Source organism: Schistocerca nitens, chromosome 5, assembly GCF_023898315.1.
Source record: "Schistocerca nitens isolate TAMUIC-IGC-003100 chromosome 5, iqSchNite1.1, whole genome shotgun sequence".
NCBI classification, from domain to species: domain Eukaryota; kingdom Metazoa; phylum Arthropoda; class Insecta; order Orthoptera; family Acrididae; genus Schistocerca; species Schistocerca nitens.
The window spans coordinates 205,101,219-205,113,858 of NC_064618.1; the positions used below are offsets into that span (position 1 = coordinate 205,101,219).

General features: G+C 42.0%; 1 protein-coding gene across 1 annotated transcript in view; it reads right to left on the reverse strand.

Annotated features, from left to right (window-relative positions):
• LOC126260860 (sodium-coupled monocarboxylate transporter 1-like) overlaps positions 1-12,640 on the reverse strand; it is a 107,929-nt gene that overhangs the window by 55,688 nt on the left and 39,601 nt on the right. Inside the window, exons 3-5 of the mRNA XM_049958273.1 lie at positions 9,395-9,554; positions 8,075-8,192; positions 1,624-1,691 (exon numbers count right to left, since the gene is read on the reverse strand). Of these exons, the coding sequence (XP_049814230.1) occupies positions 1,624-1,691; positions 8,075-8,192; positions 9,395-9,554 (346 nt within the window). The remainder of the gene's footprint in view (positions 1-1,623; positions 1,692-8,074; positions 8,193-9,394; positions 9,555-12,640) is intronic.

The following is a 12,640-nucleotide window of genomic DNA, read 5'->3' on the forward strand; positions in this document are numbered from 1 at the left end:
ACAAGCCATTTTGTACAGGTGTCTGGCCTGAATCTCACTGTCTTCAGTGACGAGACCCGCTTCCAACTGCGACCCGTTAACCAGCAAAGACGTGTCTGGATACGTCGCAGACTGCGGTGGAATACCTTCTTGACTGTCGCCCACTATACAGCCCAACAGCTACGATTGAGGGTCTGGGGCGCCATTTCATTTCATAACAGGATCGCGTTGGTTGTACCGTACGGTATTGTAGTCCTGAGTTCTTCAAAATTACGATGTAATGTTCCCTCAGACTTGGATGCAAGTCCAATGAAACAGACACTGAAGCGACTACAGCCGTCATGATATACGCGAAACGTAATCGCAGTTGGCGAACACGGGTAATCGCAGTTGGCGAACACGGACAATAGAATTGTAATGGTTGGTTGGTTTTTGGGGGAAGAGACCAAACAGCGAGGTCATCGGTCTCATCGGATTAGGGAAGGAAGTCGGCCGTGCCCTTTCAGAGGAACCATCCCGGCATTTGCCTGGAGCGACTTAGGGAAATCACGGAAAACCTAAATCAGGATGGCCGGACGCGGGATTGAACCGTCGTCCTCCCGAATGCGAGTCCAGTGTGCTAACCACTGCGCCACCTCGCTCGGTAGAATTGTAATGGAACGACGACAGTAAATGTTTGTGTTGGATCATGACTCGGCCCCTGATTTCCCGCTTATCGCGACTGGTCGATTACCGTACCTTCCGTACTCCGTCAACCATGTGTCTACAACCTGCACTCGTGTATCCATTACCTATATTCCCGTACAGTGGAGACATTTTAATTGAGAGTTGGTAGCCCAGTGTTGGTGAATAAATACGATATTGTAGTGCCTGTGTTGCTCAGAATTACGATGCAATGTTCCTTACACACCGCCGTACGTCGATGGTACTCTACGCCCCGTTTTGTTGCCCTTCATGGCAAGCCATCTTTGGCTTACGTTTCAGCAAAATAATGGCCGCCCACGCACGGCGAGAGTTTCTACTGCTCTTCTTCGTGCTTTCCGAACCATACCTTGGCCAGCAAGGTCGCCAGATGTCTCCGCAATTGACATAGTTTGGTGCATTACGGACAGGCCTCTCAACCAGCTCGGGATTTTAACGATCTAACGCGCCGATTGGACATATTTTGGCACAATATCCCTCAGGAGGACGTCCAAGAACTCTGTCAATCAATGTGAGGCTGAATAGCTGCTAGAGTAAGCGCCAGAGGTGGACCCGTGCATTGGACTTGCTCAGCTTGTGAAGCTCTTTCTCCTGAGAAAATCGTCCATTATTTTCTGAAATTGTAATCATTTGTCTGCCTCTACATGTAAATCACATCCACCTATTCCCGTCCCATTCGGATTATTCTTTTGTGATACATTGCTTTTTTATTCTTTCTTTTATTTTGCGGAGCCTGTATTGCAGTGTGGTTATTCGTGGAACAGGGGTCTACGGACCTGAGTATCATCACTGAGTCCACATAGTAACTTCCTGCGATGTAGCCTTTCTGTGTATATTACTCTTCATTAAAGATGTAATACCAATAAGTTATGTATGAGTTGCTAAGCAGAAATCAGCGTTTGCGTGCTTTTTAATGGATAAACGCATACTATTTTTTCTTACCAACATCGTGTAGAAAATGCATATCACGCAGACAAGCGGTGTGATCCAGTGGACGTTCACTCCAGAGACTAAAAAGAGAGAAATGTAAAATATATTATTTCATTACATATTCAATCGTTTCTTGTAAGTAAAGCAGAACAGAGCCGCTAAGAAACAATGAGTAAAATAGTTTTGAATGTTACTACCTTCAAACCGTGTTTTTTTCACTATTTTTAAATGATAAATTAGTTTTCTGAAAATATATTTTTTGGTTAGGTATGTAGCTATCACAACGTTTGAAAGATTCACAATGGGCTAGTGAATATTTTCAAGATGTAATCACATTAAGCGCCGAACATGAACCTACGTATTTGTAAAACTAATTTCGACATTTAACTACAGATTTAGTAAGTTGCAGTGCCGATAGTTTTGCCTGAATCTCCTTTGTAGTTTGTGAAACGCTAACACGATCCTTAGATGATACTCAGATGACCATTAGCATCACATTTAATACGAGGAATTCGATTGTTCTATGCCCTATAGGTTGCACATCAGTCACGCCTGGAATATACTTTGATTTCCCTACAAACGAATAAATAAAATATACAAACAATGTGTTGAAAACTGCAGGCGGTAGTCAGTGGGTAAATGCCTCTGTTTGCTTCCCACGTTAGATGTACATGTATACTGAAGCTTTCAACGAATTTCTCTGTCGTCATCATCAGGACAGTCATCCTATTATACCTTGTGGTGGTACTTTTGCTTGTAGTCAGCCGAATTATGCCATGGAAATGTCACGAAGTCGCGAAACTTCCGTATGCCACCCAAAATTATTTTCTTGTCTGTAATCGAGGATCTCCAGCAGCGATGCTGATTCAGTCAGTTATTCCAGCTTATTTCTCCGTTGACTTTCATGCACCGCTAAGGATAAAGCCACTCTCCCATTTAAACTTTGTTGTTGCACGTTTTGATCTCAACTTTGATGACATGATCCCAGTAGAGAGACGCATTGGGTTAAGACTTTGGTTTCATCAGACATGACAGTCTGTTTATTTGTAGACTGCGTCCGACAACAGCAGAAAGCCCGCGGGTAAAATACTATGCTATCTACAATCGCTTATGATTGGTGCAAGATGGATTCGAAAACCATTACGAAGGCTTTAAACTTCTTGACCGACGTTCAGATCTCATCTGATTGCTGAGCTGTTGGGGACGTACAAGGAGGGGAGCTCGTGTACATATCACCGCTCAAGGTAGTCGATCGTATCACACAGAGTTGTTGGACGATGACATACTGTGCAGAGGTTGAAGAGTGGTACCTACACCATAGTAGCACTTCTAAACATTCCGATTGCGAGCAGAAATGCAAAACATGCACTAAAGCTTTGATACTTCTTAGAATTCTCCAACATTTCCGATGATAGTGTGCAGTGTGTAATGTGGTTGTCTCGGATGAAACGTGTGCTGAGAGGATATATGCATATGTGAGTCATCAGTCCTCTGACGTCTGATGTGGCCCGCCACGAATTTCTCTCCTGTGCCAACCTTTTCATCCCAGAGTAGTACTTGCAACCTACGTCCTCAGTTACTTCCTGGATGTATTCCAATCTCAGTCTTCCTCTACAGTTTTTGCCGTCTACCGCTCCCTCTAAGAACATGGAAGTTATTACCTGATGTCATAAGAGAAGTCCTATCATCCTGTCCCTTCTACTTGTCAGTGTTTTCTACATATTCATTTCCTCTCTGATTCTGCGCAGATGGTCCTCATTCCTTACTTTAAAAGTCCTCATAATTTTCAGCATTCGTCTGTAACATCACATCTCAAATGCTTCGAATCTCTTCTCTTCTGGTTTTCGCACAGTCCATGTTTCACATACATAGAATACTCTGCTCCAAACGTACATTCTCAAAAATTTCTTCCTCAAATCGAGGCCTGTGCTTGATACTATTAGACTTCTCTTGGCCAGGAAGCCCCTTTTTGCCATTGCTAGTCTGCTTTTGGTGCCCTCCTTGCTCCGTCCGCCATTGGTTATTTTGCTGCCTAGGCAGCGGAATTCCTTCGTGACCGTCAATCCTGATAAGTTTCTCGCGTTTCTCATTTCTGATGCTTCTCATTACTTTAGTCTTCCATTTATTCCCAATCGCTATACTATACTCATTAGACTGTTCATTCTATTCGGCAGATCCTGTAGTCCTTCTTGACTTCCATTCAGGACAGCAATATCATAAGCCAGGCTCGTCCAAACTGTGCCCCTGGGGCGCTAGCGCCCGCGACCGCCCGCGGCCAGCGCCCCGGGCGAATTTGTATGTTGCTGCAGTGGCCGAGCCGTGTCGCTTAGCTGGCCGTGCGGACCGTCCGAACGCCAGCCGATAGATATATTTGTTCGCCCGTTTTCCCTTCGGGCAGAGGATGTCTCACAACTAGAGCTGATTGACCTACAGTGCCGTATCCGCCTGAAGGACCGCTTTCTTATGTGTAAAACTTTGGATGACTTTTACAGCTGTCTTCCACAAGAGAAATATCCTCTTTTCCACAAGCACGCGGCCAAAGTTCTCTCAATGTTTGGTTCCACGAATATTTGTAAGCACTTTTCCTCTCTATTAAAGCTTTCTAAAACTAAGAACCGTTCATTCCTTGGCGATAAAAATTTGACCAATTCTTTGAGGTTATCAGTCTCACGGAATATTGTACCAAGCCTAGACAAAATCGTTTCCTCGAAAAAGAAAAACGTGTAAAATGTTAATTGTCTTCTTTAACAATGTTGACTGTAAGAATTAAAGAGCTTTATAACCTTAATTCTATTTTAATAAGTTTTCAAACTCGGTCAGTTAAAATTATTACGTACAAAACAGCAATCTAAGGATCCGATTTCTAAACTCTGAAAAGGGATACAAAAAATTGTAGCACGAAGTATAACAAAAAATACTTACTTGTAACTACTAACAGTAAGAATGAGACTCCCTTACATAAAATTAATTCTAAAATAGAATATTTTGTTTACGTTAGATCTGACCGCGGGACAGTCCAGCGCAGAGCAGTGCTGTGCGGTCTCTCTCTCTCTCTCTCGCTCCTATGGCGACACTAGCGACACACGGTCGCGGACGGGGCGCTGAACTACACTTCCTTGCGCCCGCGGGGCGCGGGCGCGCCCGCTGGCCGCAATTCTTGGATGAGCCTGTCATAAGCGAATCGTATCATTGATACACTTTCACTTTGAAATTTGATTCTGCTCCTGAACCTTTATTTTATTTCCATCATTGCCTCTTCAGTGTACAGATTGAAGAGTAGGAGCAAAAGACTACATCCCTGTCTTACATTCTTTTTAATCCCAGTACTTCGTTCTTGGTCGTTCACTCTTATTACCACTTGGCTTTTGTACATACTGGGTACCTGTCCCTCCCTAGGCCTTACGCCTATTTTTCTCATAGTTTCGAACATCTTGCACCAGTTGACATTGTAGAACGCTTTTTCCAGGTCGACAAATCTTATGAACGTGTATTGGTTTTTCTTTAGTTTTGCTTCCATTATCAACAGCAACGTCAGAACTGCCGTCTCTTTTGCCTTTGTCTTTTCTAAAGCCAAATTGATCGTCATCTAACACACTCTCAATTTTCATATTTGTTTTGTAAATAACACTGCTATTTTCTGCTGCTACTTAATTTATCTATCCCATACGCGTTTCGCCTTATCTTGTTCTAAGACATCATCAAATGGTATGGTCATCAGTCCCCTAGAACTTAGAACTACTTAAACCTAACTAACCTAAGGACATCACACAACACCCAGCCATCATGAGGCAGAGAAAATCTCTGACCCCGCCTGGAATCGAACGCGGGAACCCGGGCGTGGGAAAGACATCATCAGTTTTGTTGGTTTTAGATTACTAAACAGTTCACATCGCAAATTGTGGGATAGTTCCTTTGAAAGGCCACGGCCGATTTCCTTCCACATCCTTACCTAATTCGAAGGTACCGATAACCTTTCTGTTTGATCTCCTCCCCCGATGCAACCAATCTTCCTAGAAATTTCATTTCTGTACGAAAGTGGAATATAACCAAAGATCGAAGAAATAAAAGAAGCTATATTAACCAATCTTACATTTATCTAGCGTATAATATGATGCTATATCCTCCTTCCCCGAAAAATGTTGATTAATCGCCTCGGAAGTCCTTTTGATATCATCAGATCAGAATCTTTCCTGGATGTCTGGAACCACATTCACAAGAATCCTCAGTTGCCCATTCATCGATATGTTCTACAAGCAGAACATCAACACTTGAAATTAAGGAAACCCTCTGGGCGCGCAGCAAAAACCCTAGTTTAGTCCTCTTACAGCATCAACCTCATGGGAAATCCAGTGAGACCAGTCAATATCTAATCGAGAACCATTCCATGGGAATTCAAAGATTTGATTTCCCCACGTGTCAACGAAGGATTATGAACTGGGTTCGAAACAGACAAGGGAGATGTGGTTATCTACTTCACATGTTGTTATGGACTAGTTCTGCAGATTGTGAACGTGGTACCTGCATACAGTGAATCCTCCATATTGTTGCTCATTGTCCTCTTCGAGCATAGAAACGAAAAATGATGGACATTCACTACACACTGGGTGAAGTGATGAAATGGATCAGGGAACGAGAGTTTGAGATGTAAGATCGGACAAGCTTGTGTTTGCGAACATTTATCCACAGATGTTATACATAAGTATTTCTTTTCATCATACAATAAGTAAATAAAATAAAAAGTACCACACTCTCCAATAGACACAAGGTTAGAAGTAATAAAAAAAATTTCTACTCATTAACGTTTACTACGCTTTTCTAAGGTTGAACGCGATGCATTATCGTCTTCCCCCTACAGTGATGCTTGGTCAGGTGATGAAAGTTTTTGTACCAACTGTATTACAGTGTCATTTAGGCCAAAGGGAAACGCTCAATCATTACTGCCTTGCCTGCTTAGTGTATTGTTCTAGCCACATGTGTACTATACTGCTGTAGATCTATAATACAGATAATGTAGACGTGGAAATAGCATTCGCACTTAATTTCACAGTCCATAGACTTCTTAACATACTTCACGGCAGTAGTGTCACTTAATTTGTGGGCACATTTTGGCTTGCACCAATTAGGGGACATGGATCGAAATTTACTCATTGTGGAGTTTGCCTCAAGTGTTAAGTTTCAACAGCAGTGGCAATAAGAGAGTCCCATTTTCCTGGCACTACTATAGAACAGTTTAGACATGCACTAAGTGGGGTACGAAGATAAAACTGTTGTCGATGTCAAGTACAGCTTAACCTCTAAGCTGGATCAGTAATGGCAACAAGCATGCTACGTGTATATTGATAAATAATGCAGAAAATTTAGATGTGGAATTATTTAATTTTAGGGTCCATTGTGCCTTGCACCAAGTGGTATACAAATACTGAACTTTACTCATTTCCAGGTGGGGTACTGAGATTGAGATGACCGACTGGGTTATATACCAATTAACTGCTTAGATTTAATGATCCGAAAAGAATGGGGGGTCTAAATGTGTATGTGTGTGTGTGTGTGTGTGTGTGTGTGTGTGTGTGTGTGTGTGTGTGTGTGTGTGTATGTGTGTGTTGGGCTAGAAGTTCTCTGATAAGGTTATTTCCAAGAACATGAATCCGCTTAAGGCAAGAATGGAGCATGACGATGTCAACTTGTCACAGGTGCAGCCCTTCCGCTGCACGAAACATGTAAGGAATCTGGGAGGTTCCTCTCAAGTTCTAGTGTCCTCCTACTCTCAGGGCTTAGACAGTTTAACTAAGAAGTGGGTGCTTCAGTATATTGCTTTGCCAACGGTGTCATAAGACACTAACATTAAAAATTTCTTAGAATTTGTTGCCCCAAAAACAGTACATGTCGGTGTTAAGAAAGAGGGAAGCAAAATAAAACCAGTCGTGATTACTTGGATAGCTTATAAACAGTGGCCTACATGATTCAGTGACAGGCTTGTATGAGGCTTTTTTTTCCTGTGTTTGTCGGAGAAAGTAGATGACACTTCTACATGCTCTGTTTCTTTCTTTCTGCGATCACACTCAGTCCGTCGTTCCGGGATTACTGATAACAAAGACGCCAGGAGCCTGTAGTCATCCTGTGTATTGATGTTGGTATGCTTTTCGTCAGTGGCGTTAAGACAGTGTTAGAAAAGTAATATACTGAGGTACCCCAGCTAAACCTACACCATGAGGGCTGCTTCCGCAACATGGATGAAAAGGTGAATATTCCAGAAGTTTAAGATTTTAAGTATTTAACAAAAAATATCTTGGTAGTACATGCAGAAAGATTTTGACAAATCCTTCGATTCACAGAATTCTGAAACCTGAGTACCACAGAATTACGTTCTTCTGCTGTGGAGGAAATGGCAACTACGTGAGAGGCATTCAAAATGTAATTACTGAAATAGTCATTGTTTTATAAAGGTACAAGTGCATCTACGCACCTTGGCTGAGAGCAATGGCTGGCATGTAGACGTAAAGTGGCATATGTAGCACCAGGCTGAGAGTGAACAAAGCTGATGCCACAACACGGATGATTCGGCTGAAGCGACGTTCCAGATACTGAAACACCAACAGACTAAGTGGACAGGGAATATTAGTAGTTACGAGAAGCACATGAATTAAATTGCAAGGGGAACTTATACTAAAGCATATCATCATACATCTAGTATAGTTTAGTGGCTACGTGCGGCATGTAGTGACAAAATGTGTGTGGTATCTAAAAATACTCATTTCTTTGTTTTTTCGCTGTATTGCAAGAAACTTTTCTCCCTCTGTCTATATCCAACTAGTCCTTTCTGAAAACTGAAATGTCAGTGAAAACGAAACAGAAATTTAACACTAAAGACTATTGTTACTAACACAAGATTTTAATTCACAATTACTGTTGGTGCTTTGTGATCTTCACTCGGAAGTCTAGTCTGATTCAGCTCGCCATGCAACTCTACCCAGTGCAAGCCTCTTCATCTCAGACTAACTGCACCTTACATACTTTTCGACCTGCTTACATTGTTCATCTCTTCGTTTTCCTCTCCGATTTTTACACCGCACACTTGACTCTAATACTAAACTGGTAATTTCTTTATGTATTAGACTGTGCCCTATCAATTGATCGCTCCTTTCAAATTAAACCACAGATTTATTTTCTCCCAATTTCGGTTTAGTACCTTCTCATTAGTCACACAGTATTCCCATGTGTTCTTTAGCATCCTTCTATAACACCAAATTTCAAAGGCTTCTACTCTCTTCTGGTCTGAACTTCGTATAGTCCAAGTTTCGCTTCCGTATAAGCCTACAATCTAAACCAATACATTATAAATCGCTTTTTAAGAGTTAAATTTTTAAAATTTTTCATCGTCAGAAAAGCTTCTTTGCCGCTGCTAACCAACATCCAATATCCTCTTTACTTCTGCAATCAACAGTTACATATTAGAGTGAAACAAACATAACTGGAAAAGAAAATGAACTGCACCACCGGCGTTAACGAGCATAATGGACAATATGCCTGTGGTGTAACAAAGTCTAATGCTTTAATCACAGTAAAATACACTAATTTCGTCCAACGGCAGTTTGGAAACATGTATTCACTACAAGTTTTGAGACTAGCTTAGATATTCCTTAACTTTCGTACCTACAGAAAAGAAGAACATAACAGATCGTAGTTAGGAAACAGATATTAATCATTGTGATGTGATCTATGTCGCATCTATAATTCTTTCGTGGACCATTTCAGTTCTTCTGCACAGGGCACTTGAGAAACTTACCTCGTATGTTGATGTGAGTTGGAGCTCATAGAAGACGGGGAGGAAGATGAAGTTGGTGACGATAGAGAAGAGAATTATGGTAACGCAAATCCACGTGTAGACTCCGCCATACAGATAGACCTCTGAAGGTACACCCATCAGCGTGGTACCAGATATGTGACTGTTGAAAAAGTGTGAACATAAAAGAAAAGTGGTGACCAGAATATACAGAAAAACAAGAGGCATTGCCTAATGACTTTACATTATCTTCTGAAGAAAAATGATAATCATGCTGTCTATAACTTCACTATCTTTTATAGTTAACATCCGTCCACAAAAGTTCGAGGATACTAAAAACCTATTTTTGCCATGCAGTAAAATTAGTGTCACTTGAGAATATCTTTACACGCAATCGACAGGGGAACTGCAGGTCAATGCTGTGTCGTATGCACCAGCGATGGCGGGAATTCCAAAAGCAAGCAGAGTACAGCTGATGGGAAATGAACATTGTTCCACAAATTAGACGCATAAGATTTCCCAAATTATTACAAGAGTACAGAGCTGTACATGGTCACAAATTATGAGGAGTATCTAAAGGTCATAGAATATCATCAAAGAAATCCTGATTATTTCCTTCAACGTTATGAGCAAAGTAGGATCATTCCCTGATGACTCTAGCCACTTATGCTGGTTAAACGGAAATTATTAGACAGCTGTCGAAAGAAGAACTTCAGCAGACATCGTATGAGAGTATGCCTTGGACAGTGATTGGATACCAACTTAAATGTTTCTGCAGTGCCTCTCGTTTCCATAGCAGAACACCTTAGGTCATCATCCGCAGAGCCCTTACAGCACAGCGCTATGTCGACCGTATTCTGCACCCCGTTTCATTGCAAGCCATCGTGGGCGTACGTTTCACCAAGATTATGCCCGACCGCGCGGGACAAGAGTTTATACTGCTTGCAAAACCCTACCTTGGCCAGAAAATCGCCGGATCTCTCCCCAGTTTAGGAAGTTTGGAGCATTAAGTGCAGGGCCCTCCAACCATCTTGGGATTTTGACTATCTAAAGCGGCAATTGCACGAAATTTGGTACGATATACCTCAGGACACCCCACAACCCTATCAGTCAACACCAAGCCGAATTTCTGTTTACTCAAGGGCCAGAGGTAGACCAACGTGCTACTGGATTGCTCAGTTTGTGAAGGTTTCTGAAACTGTAATCATTTGTGTTCCTGCAAACGTACATACATCATCACATCTATCGATTTCCGTCAAGTTCTTATAATCCTTTCCTGCTATGTCTTTTCTTTTTTCTTAGTGTGTATATCTAGAAACGACATACTTTTGAGGATGGTATATTTCACCGGAAAATTTATTCTTAAAAATTCGTTAATTGAGTCTTAACATACTTTATTTGCAAACTGAGTACACTTAACATGGGTTAGAGTTGACTAGAACTGTTGGCGAATTAATGAAACATTGCTGCATTACCTCTCAGACAAAAAGATTTAGATAGAAAGTCCGAATCATACTAAGGATCGTAGTAACAAGTTTGGTAGTTATACAGTATAACAGCCTCAAAATCTAATCTTTCGGCACAATATACAACTAAATATCAGAGTCTTACATATCATCATCATCATCATCATCATCATCATCATCATCCGCCGATTAGCACCAATCGCCCATGACAAGCATTTTCCTGACACAAACACAACAAGTGTCACTACTACTGGCGTTTACCACTGTTTACTTGGACACACCCAGAAAAATTTTCTATTAACGAGAATCTTAACTGAGAGATGCCACCTCTCCGTTTATCGTGGACCCTTTAATATCTACTGTTTCACGTGCGATAACTTTTTTCTCATCATCACTCCCTAGCCGTTGTTTACAGCCGAGATTTTCAGGCCGGCCGGTGTGGCCGTGTGTTTCTAGGCGCTTCAGTCTGGAACCCCTCGACCGCTACGGCCGCAGGTTCGAATCCTGCCTCGGGAATGGTTGTGTGTGATGTCCTCAGGCTAGTTAGGTTTAAGTAGTTCTAAGTTCTAAGGGACTGATGACCTCAGATGTTAAGTCCCATAGTGCTCCGAGCCATTTGAAACATTTTTTGAAATTTTCAATTTCCTTTTACGCGTCCATGTTATATACTACCCGTAAGTCTTGCCAGAAGCAATCGTTTCATACAGAGCAAACCATTTCCATTTGACTTAATCAGTGAAATTAGTAACTTACCTCCCTATCTTTCCAGACGACAGGTACACATTTTTATCATACATCCTGATTTCCGGTAAATATAGATCAAAGCCTGCTTCATAGAACCAATTGTCTATTAACGTTTGACACTACCAGCAGTAAAAATTGTTCTCATGTTTAAGAACTAATAACTTTAATACCATGGAGCTTCAAGGAGATTTTATGATGATGATTGTGATGCAGCATCATACTTCGTAGAGTGTGAAACATAATTTCCAAAGTGCACTAATGTGCTTCTGGGACTCAGATTGAACTAATTGAACTATCGACCACTCCTTGCTTATTTCGCAGTTGTTCAAATGGTTCAAATGGCTCTGAGCAATATGGGACTTAACTTCTGAGGTCATCAGTCCCCTAGAACTTTGAACTACTTAAACCTAACTAACCTAAGGACATCACACACATCCATGCCCGAGGCAGGATTCGAACCTGCGACCGTAGTGGTCGCTCGGTTCCAGACTGTAGCGCCTAGAACCGCACGGCCACCCCGGCCGGCTCGCAGTTGTCCTCAGGAAACCATCTGTGAATGAAATATTATGAATAATACCAGGACGTTGTGTACAACTTCGAGCATGACACTAAGCAGAGACGGGCTACAGAGTGGAGCAGCTACTGACATCTTAGGAAATCTGGACAAGATGGACAGGAGCAGAAATAATTAGCAAACAAGTTAACATGATAAACAGAAGATTTACTTAACTTGCATTTCTCCAAGTGTACAAAGTCTCGTTACAAATAATATAGCAAGAAGTATAGTCCTCCTAATGCAGTAGCAACAAGAATGAGGGTTCATAAGCTGAAGTATGGACGTTGGAGTTGGAGCTGCAACTAGGCAGCATCTGCATAGCAGCACGAAGCGAAGAGGCTCCAAGTGCGAGTGGGCTGTGAGGCTGCCGCCCCCTGTCCCTATATCAGGGCGGCAGAGGGCGCTCATGGCACGGACCTGCTGAAGGCATGACTCAGCAGGTGTGTTCCATTGGGTCTCCTGGATCCTGCACGACCGCTGTCA